The sequence below is a fragment of the Haemaphysalis longicornis genome, unplaced genomic scaffold, assembly GCF_048455015.1.
Source record: "Haemaphysalis longicornis isolate Haplotype H1 unplaced genomic scaffold, Haemaphysalis longicornis Haplotype H1 scaffold_10, whole genome shotgun sequence".
Classification (NCBI taxonomy): domain Eukaryota; kingdom Metazoa; phylum Arthropoda; class Arachnida; order Ixodida; family Ixodidae; genus Haemaphysalis; species Haemaphysalis longicornis.
The window spans coordinates 75,517,281-75,528,201 of NW_027526204.1; the positions used below are offsets into that span (position 1 = coordinate 75,517,281).

Here is a 10,921-nt window from a genome sequence, read left to right on the forward strand (position 1 = left end):
AAGGGAAGTAAGAGCTAAGCTGACTTAAAGCGAATCTTAAAGTATTGGCGGTGAGCTCGACCACGAGCGGCACTACCAAACGCGTCTCCGCGACGTCTGCTTAGGGATTCTCGCATTTGTCGTTTGCTTCATTCGGGCTCGCTCTCCCTGCTGTTTCTTGGCGCTCAGTTGACATTTGGTGCCTGTCCGCACCAGATGTTGCGTATTCGAAACTTTTCATTATGCTAAAAAACTTAAAATCGCGTACACTAGCTTAAGGTTGTGATGTAAAGTATAGTTTTTGATACTGCTCTATAACAAACATTGCCGGTGTCACCGCACTCACCGCAAGTTAGGCGTGTTACCTCTTGCATTCGGCAATTTTTCGAACAAAGAGAAGAGCCAGCTGCTAATAACTGACAACCGCAAAATTGCAAGACGAAAACAAATCCCAGGCCTTCGGGGCTGTCGGCTTTGGCAGAAGGCATTCCGATGCCCGGTAATCGTATGTGTTAAAACAGCTTTTGCAATCTTTCCGAATGCTCGATAGTATTGTATGACATTACTTTACGTTTTCATAGCATGAAAGTATGACGACATGCTAAAAAATGTAGGTTGAGTTCGAAATGCTGGTTTTTTACCATGGGTTCTACCGAGTATGGTGCTAATTGAGCAAAACGAGTCACGTATACGGTAAAAATACAGTAACACTATGTTTTTCAAGGCTGGACGGACATTTCGGCACATTTCATTGCCCACAGCCACGTCCTGCCAATCTTCAGATATGCACCATAGTAAAACTGCACTCAGGATGAGAAGGAGGAAGCGGATGAGGAAAACTGGTTAACAGTAAAATCGAGATGGTTCTCGGGCGGGCTTTTCAGTCCAGGACAAGGGAGTAAGAGTAATTTTCTTCAATTCATGGAACGTCATCCCCAGTAGGCCAGCATTTCTCATTTACGACTGCAGCGGTTGGAAAACAATAAAGAGCTGCTCGGACATATTCATCGGTTTCGATTCATTATCACTGAAAACCGGAAACGAATACTATTAATTGCGTTCGTTCCTTTGAGTATTTCGAAAGAGTTGGCAATATCATTTTACCGCCTGTATTTCTGCCGGTGAGGAAGTATAGAAATGTTTGTGTGCACAGGTTTCGGCCCACAACCGAACTCAAACTGACTAAATTAATCTCTGATGCTCCTCTATGGCGCACCTCGTGGACGACGCGGCCGGAATTTAATCGTGAACAGCTTAGGCGAGGAGTTACGTATTTTTTATTCGTGTAATATTGTGTGCGCTCTATTTTGGGCTACCTAATTGCGGGATAGAATGTATGCCTGAAAAACGTGGTTTATATATACGTCCGTAAGTTATGATCACCCTGGTCGTTTTTATGTCTGATGCAAGTTAAAAGCCTCTTGCATAGACTTCCGACCACTCCTAATTGTCGTGCTTCAGCCCATTACGTGCGCATGGGGGTTGGAACATGTGGCATTGCGGCCGTTATTATCACCAAAAATCAACTGCTGAGAACATACGGCCATAGGATATGGCGTGCATACTTAGCTGCGCACATTAGTCAGCCTTACATTCCTGCCAGCCTTATTTGTGTTCAATGTCGATCATGATTCATATCATTGTGAGATACACTGGATGTTACGCTACATCTCAAATTAGTGGAGGCACGCTGTACAATGAAACTGGGATGTACCACTCACGGGAGAGAGTTCCACAGACAAACAAGTAGTTTTGTACTAAAATGCTAATTACCGCACTCGTTATAGAGTGCAGCTTAAGGATCTTGAGTTTCGCATGCGTTGTAATTTTCCCTAAAATTTTGTGGCCTCTTACACCAGGAACTGGAGAATGCAGTGAAGAAGTCTGCAAACGGCCTCGATGCCTTTGCGCAAGTGATGCGCCCCCCGCTGGTGTTCAAGTGGAAGAGATGCCCCAGTTTGTAATGCTGACATTCGATGGTGCAGTCAACGCGGGCAATATGCCCTTCTACCGCGAACTTTTAAACATATCGAGCAGGAAGAACAAAGATAACGGATGCGGCATCGCCGCAACTTTTTTCACGTCGGCGGAGTACCTCGACTACGAAGCCGTCAACCAGCTACACTCCTGGGGAAATGAGATCGCCTTGAAGTCTATTAGGTAAGCGTTTAAAGGAGTAAGATTTAATAAAAATCTTTAGGTATGGCGAAATTATTCGTGGCAGGTAGAAATTCATAGTTGACAAAATGGCGATCGCCGGCCAAAAGTATAATAAAAAAAGAACCTTCGGTTCTTATAAAGAAGAATTGTTCAGTCTGATGAAGAGACTTCTAGAAAACAAGTGAACCGAGTGAATAAGGCTTCCATTAGGCAGCTGAACCATCTGCTCTTTATTTCACCTTTGGTTGATGTTCCTGCCTTCTTTTGACTACGATGTTTATGTGCTCCGTTAATACTTTTTCCGTAGTGGTTATGGTGAAAAGACGACAAAGAGAGAAGGCGGGAGCTGTGTATCTACTATGCGACACAACTTCCTTGTGGGAGGTAAAACTTTGAACTAGTCCCGGTTTTTTAATAAGTGGGGAACGAAAATTTTGTGAATGTTTATAGCAAAATGAAGCATTATCGAACAGATAAAAAAATATGGCAGAACGTTGAGTGGTTTAAAGGGATTGCTTTTTGTTTTAAGTTCAGTATTCTATATGCATGTATATAAGGCACGTAGCACTGAACGATTTTTCTTCTTTTTATGTAGTTGTTGACCTCAACATTTTTTGTAGACAACAGGTTGTGCCATGTGCTAGCCAATATGAGTGTTTGTCCACACTCACACTTTGGGTCAGTTTGTCCACAACCCACACAGAGTACTTGCAGATTTGGGGAACATCTAAGTAAAAAATTTTGAGCCCTTTTACTCTGTGAAGATGGAAGCAAACAAAATTGTGGCTGTGGTGGGCGTGGGAATTCCCAGTGGATTTTCGTGTATTTCTTCAGACCGAACACCGACGATCCTTGAATTCCCGTATTGCTCCTCTCAGCGACCGACAAGCCTCGCGTATCAGCTCACTTCGTTGCAAACGGCGAAAGCTGACAGTTTCTGCCAACCCTGTCCCGTAAATCTCTGTAATCCTATTCCTGTCTCCTACACCCTTTCTCTCCCCGCTACTCTAATGACAAACACGGTGGAAGTTTGCAAAAATCAATTCAATTCTTGCGCGTTTCACTATGGCGCGTCATATACTAGAATTTTTTGTTACTGTTGGACTTCGAAGGCCGGCGCTAGGTGCCGCCACAAGGTTGAGGCTCGGCAGCGAGCCCTCTTTGTATTCCTGGCTTGAAATGTGTTTTCAACACGTATTTTTCTTTGCTATCGCAAAACTGAAGCACACATCTTTTTTCAATTGAAGGAACTGTGCTAGTAGGAGTTGTAAAGTGATGTTTCACCTCAAGTATGCCTCTTGTTTACTTCTTACTCAACGGTGTTGACACGTTTGAAATATGGCACCAGGCTTATACTCTGAAAAGTTCTTGCGTATGTGAACTTCTCTTTTAATAGTATTTATATCTTTTGAAAGAGAAGTACGCAGCATCTTTCTCTATGTACGCAGTGGCGAGGCGACGATAGACTGGATGCTAGCCATACGCAGTTTCGCTGCAACGTAGTGCTCAGGCACGTAACTCTTCCACAAGCGACCTGCAAAAATTCAAGGTTTCAACTGAAAACTACCCTGGCAGTGGTGACATTTAGAAGATGATCAATTGCGGGGTATTTGCGTTCATTGTTCGCAGCGACAGAACGGAATCGTCGTACTGGCAGACCATCAACACCACCGAGTGGGAGCGGGAGGTGCTGGACCAGCGGGCCATGCTCACGGCCTTTGCCAACGTGCCAGGTTCCGATGTTACAGGTTTCAGGGGACCGTTCCTCATGACCGGCGGAGACCAGGGATTCAGCATGCTCCACAGGCGCTTCCGGTATCTTCCTTCGGCTAAGAATAGCTGAATTAAGCAGTTATACTCATGAGCTTTAAAGTGGTGGCGTACACGGTATCATCACGTAACAGCGCACGTCTTCAGAGTATGGCACACGGTCACTAGGGTAGTTCCAGAAAATCACCTAATTTTTTATTCTCTGCTATGCTGTTGAGACTTCCACCCGGTGTAGACAACATGTTAGATAACCAAATTTGTAAGGTTCATTGTGTCGCTCTCCCCATAATTCATCTGAAAGGGGGGACGAGTAAGGAGAGGGCTCATTAAGCTATCGTCTGTATGAATTGTACTAATAGAGAGACAGACAGCCTCCGGAAGATAATAATGCTTAGACTAACGGAGTGATATCAGATACCTTCACTCGACATTTCTTTGTTTTGAACAGTTTTGTGTAGCCTTTCTAGCAATACGTTTTTATGATGCTGATGTCTTCATCTGCGAAAATGCAGTAGAATTATTCGAGGAGCACTTCTGCAAAAATTACTTGTAACATTTTCTCTTAGAAACGCAAAGTGGCGTTAAGGTCAGAAGTGAACGATGATTGCGGGTCGTCAGGCAATATAACAGCATCAGCCAGTGAGCTCCAAATCAAGCGCTTAGAGTTCACAACAAAACCAGTTTTATTTGAAAGAACCGCAGCACTCAACCTGAAATTGCATTGCGCGAAAACTTAAAAAACAGGTTTGTGACCAATAGTTGATGACGACCTTCGTATTTTTTTATGCAGGTACGACAGCACACTCATCCACCAACGTTCCCGAGGAGAGCGTCCATTCTACCCGTACACCATGGACTTTGGCTTCCGACGAAGCTGCAACGTGTGGCCGTGTCCCGAGGGCTCCTACCCAGGACTGTGGGTGCTGCCCATTAACGTGCTGTTCGCGAAGCACACGGATGGAGACCTGCCATGTGCAATGGCCGACGCCTGCCTGCCGCAGCCGGTTACCGCCGAGGACACTTTTGAATACTTCAAGTACGCATGCCACTTGTCTAGGGAGAACTAAGTTTATGCCTTGTGTGCTTTTTAGTGCATGAGCTGTTTTGCCCATGAGCTGTTTGTGGAGGTAGAAACACGTAAACGTGCGCGTGCCGTGATTGTACTCGTTGCCACAGGAAAAAAGGACAAGCAGGACAGTTGCTGATAATGAAGCCACATTGTTCTTCGGAACCTCGTAGGGATAAACCGGCGGTCGGCTGTCTGTAGAATTAACTAGTGTGTGCGACTCAAGGAAGGGCACTAGATGATGCAAAATACGCGAGATGAGCCTTTTTTATCCACCTTGAGAGCCCTTGGATAACTGTAACTTGGATAAGTTGGATTTTCACAGCCATACTGAGGCCTTTTATATCCGTGGGCTACGCAAGTTGTGCATCCACAACTATGGCTCTACAGGCGAAAGAAAAGATGTGCATCAAACGCAGTAAACGTTTTTTGAAGTATGTAGAAACGGTTGAGTAAAATATGAAATTAGGATCGACACGTGTATCAGAAGTCTGGAAAAACGATGAGTACCATATGAAGTTAGGATCGACAGGTGAATTAGACTTGCAGTATTTGAAGTGATTACTTGGTGCTTTTACGCTAAAATCCCTAAAATCTGCGCACCCCGTCCTGCAAACAAATGTCCAAATCACAGAAATTACCGAATTCTTCGCTACGCGTGGCCCCGTTTCCGCAATTGCACTGCACCCCGCCCATTTTAAAAGGGAGGTTCCCGTTTGAACCCATTCCCATTTCACCCTTCCCGCTTGTTCCCTCCCGTTTCAACCCGGCGCAAAACGACCTTCCCGTTTCGCCCTTTCCCGCTTGGCCCGTTCCCTTTTGAACCCATGCCATTTCAACCTTCCCGTTTGTTCCTTCCGATTTCAACCCGGGGTGAAAGAACCTTCCCGTTTCGTATGTTCCTATTTAGCCCGTTCCCAGAATAACGCACCCAGTTTATGAAACGTTATAAAAACATTTTCATATTTTTTTACATTTGGTTACAATTCAAGTCATACCAATTAACAAATCTTTTAATATTTTAAATTAACGAAGCCTAACAAACAAATTAACAATTAACAAATTATCAAACAAATCTTTTAAATTAACAAACCAATTAACAAATTAACAACAAATTAACAAACACGTCGCTTATGAAAACGCAAACAGCGAAATACCTAAATGCACTTAATTAACTAAATGTATTTAGGTCGCGAGGGTCGCCCTGCGTCTGCCCTCGTTTGCACTTGTTCGGTCGACTGACTCTCGTCTCTAGCTTCTTTAGATCCACCCCCAAAACACCAGGCACTTAAGTTTTATTACATTAAAATGGAGCCATCATGGCCGTGTCCCGAAAGAGTGTGAGGAGGAACTACTAACACACACGATCAACTAAAGGTTTATACACAAACATATATTTTATTCACACTCTAGAGCTAACTTTAACTGATGCTTCAAGATATTCCTCAAAGGACGAGTAAATAGCTAATAAAAACCAATATTCGAAATCCCCCCCCCCAGAAAAGACAACAAATGATAAAAGCGAACTAAATAAATCAAAACTATCTGATAGTCCGTTACCAAAAATGATAAAATCAGAAAGCGCAGAAAAGCGCCGCGGAAGCACAAATAAACGATCGCAAAAATACCCTCACTTTGAAAGAAATCGTATTTGGCGGACTAACACATTTAATCGCTATAATAGCGCAAGTGTACATCAATGTCGAAAGAAACAGATGAAAACTATAAAAGATAAAAAGATGTATAAAAATAAAGTAACCCTATGTATGTGGATATATTTGCCACATCTGGCTATAAAAAACCGCAGTCATTAGAAGCGGCGAAAATTATAAACTTAGCTTTGCGTTTTATTCATGCTGTTTATCCCCGTCACTCTAGTGTACTCAATTCGCATAATAGAGCAAACCTTCAGAAACGTAAGCAGCGCAGGGTCGTCTCTAGTCTAAATTTTTTTTACTACAGTAACTTAAAATTGTCGTGGGAATACTACCTGTTCCCACGACTACCTGTTCCCACGACCTGTTGTTTCCTCGTGCAATTTCTTACTGGAATAAGTTAACTGAACGAACAGAGAACTCGGTATCGTTAGAAGAATTTTCCCCACGCACTGGAAATGTGTGTTCTGGTTGAATCGTCGTGTTTTAAAATTGGAATACATTGCGAATGCATATCGTTATTGGGACCCCTTTGTGTATGGACCTCTTTGCGTCTATTACATATTTATGTCTTTTACTTATTTGTGTTGGGCGTTTTTAAACTACGCCAACCAATACTGATGTGTTTTTATGTTCACTCCTGCATGAGCCCGACCATGCCGTAAAGTATCGGTAAATAAATACAAAATCTGCCCATTACTCACGTAGGAAATGCCTTAGTAGCCAATTCTCAGATTTCTGCACATTTTATGCCTTTTTTAAAGTTTCCCCTACGGACACCTTGGATCTATACGCCTCGAGCGCGGCCTGTAGGGGCGCCACTGAAATCCCCCTAGCGGCCCGTTTCGAAAGCAGCCGCGGGAGTCGTCGGCCCGCTCCCCACTGTCACCGTTGCTTTCGGGGCCCGTTCACGGCTGAGATATACCGTTTGTAGGCGTTGGAAATATATATTTATGTGGAGCAATCACTAGGTTGGCAAATGTGGTGTGTTTACGAGAGTGTAAATGTGTGTGACGATCTTAGTCTGGTACATTCGGTCTGTACAAGCGCAAAGTGTGCGCCACAGGTCGGCGTCGCGAAACCGGGATATGCCTATGGAGATGATTGTGATTCCACTGCTCTGAAATTTACTAACAGTGTCTCCGTAAGCATAATATCCCCAGATGGCCATGCCATGGCTATACACTACGATGTAAATCAGTTTTGTGCGCTTATATAACCTATTGGAGCGCTCATACCTTACAGCACGCCAGTTATGCTTGCCGATATCATACCTCAGATATTGATCACTACCCTGGACATAAACTTTACGAATATTCTACGAAATAAATACGATGGATAATCCAAAATTATACCCGGGATCAGCGCACCACAAAAAAATAATGCTGGGGTGTCTTGTCGTGAGCTGAGCGCCCGCAAACATTCATATATGTTACATATATCCTCCGCTAGCAGGCCGGAGAAGGGGTTCTACAGTAATGTCCGTTCGCGACTAAATGTTTCTTCGAAGCATAGTCATATGACGCACGGAGCCTGCAGAATCTAGCAGAAACAGAAATCAGAAGGCCTTATCCGATATCCCACTCTTCTAACGACACCTTTTATCAGTTTTGAACTTGTATACGGTATACCTAAAAATATGCGTTCGCCGAGGGATCAGCTGTTAGTTGAAGTCTAAAAACTAACGAGTAGCTTGTGCGTGTGATTACTGAAACGTTTTTTCCTTGATTTCGCTCCGCAATTGTACCCAACGATACGTAAGCATCCCCCTTTCCTCCCCCCTCCCCATGTCTCGCGAAATAGCAGTGCATTTCGCACACTAGTTGGTCTCGTAAGTCCTACCCGGCTTAAGTTTATACGAACGCCTTTAGCATTTCAGAAGCCGCACTGAGTTTTTGTTTTCATTGATGTACGAGCTATTTTGTTTCTTCCGGAATTGCAGACCATTAATTTTTCTGTGTTTTAATTCACTTTTCTTGGTTCTTGCTGTAAGACATGAGTGCCCATCTTTCACGACGCAGAGCCTTGGAACATACTTAATATTTTCACGTGGCTAATATTCTTATAAAAGGCACAAGTTATTATCGGGTATTGGGAAATCGCATCCCCGAAATATATTTTTCTACGACGCATATATTCGTAATGAGGCCGCATTCGTTGTCCGCGCTACAAAACAAAACACACCTCTCACTGTGCCAGTATCAGGTTTGAACGAGGCGATAATAAAATTAACTTGTGCCGAACGTATTCGGAGGTGACAGTGGTGGTATGTTTGCTACCATCGCCGACGCCCTTAACAGCGGCCAAGAAGGCGCAGAGCCGCGTTCCCGAATAGCTATTGGTGTTTGAGCACCCTACCAAGACGCAGCGGTTTTTGAAGGGATCTAAACGTACTGTTTACTTACAGACGTCACCATAACAAGTTTTTTAGCGCTTGGAAGGGCAAAAAATTCCCGCGCCTTCCCGCGAGGGGAACACGAGTAAATGCAGAGCATTGGGGATCGTTAACGCCGCGTAAAGTCGCGTTAGGGTGGGTAGTTGGGTCGTAGTTGCGTTGGTCTTGGTTTGGGGTAGAGAGAGGAGAGTAAAGTCGCGTTAGGGTGGAGCGAGCGTCAACCAAGGAAGAAAGGAGCAACGCAGTGACTGAAGCACGAGCGACCGCTAGCCGCTTTATATTTGCAGCGCGCGCAGTAGAGGGAAGGCAGTACGGGGTGGAGAGCACGCATGCGCAAGCAGCGCGCGCCCTTCCACGCCCTACCGCGCTGCTATCACGCACTTGTTACGCCGAGACCGCGACGGAGCGAACGGGCTGACTACGACGCATGCGCGCGCCAGCTGCTGTTGAGAGAGAGGAGGGAAGGAGGAGAGGCGCACCTGCTGCGGACGCGGAGCTGTGGACGCCGTCCGACGCAGGAAGAGGCGAGGCTAAGAAATGCTCTGCATTTAAAAGCGAAAGAGAACCAAAACACTGCATGAGCCCCTATGGGCCGTGCAGCGCTAATCCCGTCAACTCCGCGGAAAAGCGGCGGCAGGCGGCGCAGTGATCGCAAAGCTCGAGGCGTATAGATCTCTCGAACCCGAAGACAAAGCTACGCTCCAAACAATGAGCATACGAGTGGCTGATAAATAAATTTCTGCCGCACGTACGAACACCAACTACAGAAAAATCCAACGCGTGCATTACTCAAGATATTGGGTATCTTTCTAGTAGACTTTCGCCGCTACAAATTTTGTGTCAAAAGGGCAGTATCGGCCTAAGGCATTCAGAAACTTTTACCGGCCTGAAATATCGGTCGATTCCCGAAAATGTGGTGCATACAAGCTTTTAGTGCATGACCCGTTGCTTGTAAGCACATTTTGGGGAACAGTTTCGAAGACGGTAACGCATATTTTCAGAAATTCAAATGGGTTGGAACGATGCGGGTTCAAATGAGAAGGGCGCTTTGGGAGCGGGTTGTAACGGGAAGGGTATTTTGGGAACGGGCAGAAACAGGAAGCGGCCAACCGGGAAGGTCGTTTCGGGAACGGGCGCACACGGGACGGGTCAAGCGGGAAGGGCGTTTCGGGAATGGGTTCAAACGGGAAGGGGTCAAACGGGAATGGGTTCTTTCAGGCTACACCCTTTAAAATGGGTCAAACTTATAACAACTTCCTTCTAATCTAAATTGACACGTAGAAAGCCATACAACGTTACTGTTGCGCAGGTCAAATTTCGAGGAATTCTACACCACCAACCGGGCCCCCTTCCCTGTCTTTCTCCACGAGGCGTATCTGAAACACCCCGAGCGCAAGGCCGGCTACCTGCGGTTCGTGGATTGGCTGCTGCAGAAGGATGACGTGTATGTGGTGACCGCCTCCGAGGTCCTGCGTTTCATGGCGAACCCGGAGCCGCTAAGCGCTTACGCTATGCGCCCATGCACAAGACAGAACGTCTATGGACCGAACACCTGCCCCAGGCCAACGACGTGCTCCTACAAGAATACTCCACCAGGAGGCGAGCGCTACATGAGGACATGCTCCCGGTGTCCCAAAAATTACCCTTGGGTGAACAACCCCTTGGGAAACTGAAATAAATTATATTTTGAGAGCTCGTTTTGCATTTTTATCTGACATTTATTAAGTAAGAGTGCAGTATTCACACTAGTTCTTACTGGTCACATCTGAACTGGAAAAATATGAGTCGACATTATAAAGGCGTAGTGGCAGCTATTGGCATAATTTTCATATTTATATCTACTGTTGTACGTTTACGTCTCTTGAGGCCACAAATATGCAAAAGAAAAAGTTCCAT

General features: G+C 45.2%; 1 protein-coding gene across 1 annotated transcript in view; it reads left to right on the top strand.

Annotated features, from left to right (window-relative positions):
* Positions 1–10,721, top strand: part of LOC144158796 (uncharacterized) — a 118,944-nt gene extending 108,223 nt beyond the window's left edge. The window contains exons 16-19 of the mRNA XM_077689937.1: positions 1,839–2,139; positions 3,769–3,954; positions 4,700–4,945; positions 10,335–10,721. Of these exons, the coding sequence (XP_077546063.1) occupies positions 1,839–2,139; positions 3,769–3,954; positions 4,700–4,945; positions 10,335–10,698 (1,097 nt within the window). The 3' untranslated portion in view covers positions 10,699–10,721. The remainder of the gene's footprint in view (positions 1–1,838; positions 2,140–3,768; positions 3,955–4,699; positions 4,946–10,334) is intronic.
* The last annotated feature ends 200 nt before the right edge of the window (positions 10,722–10,921 follow it).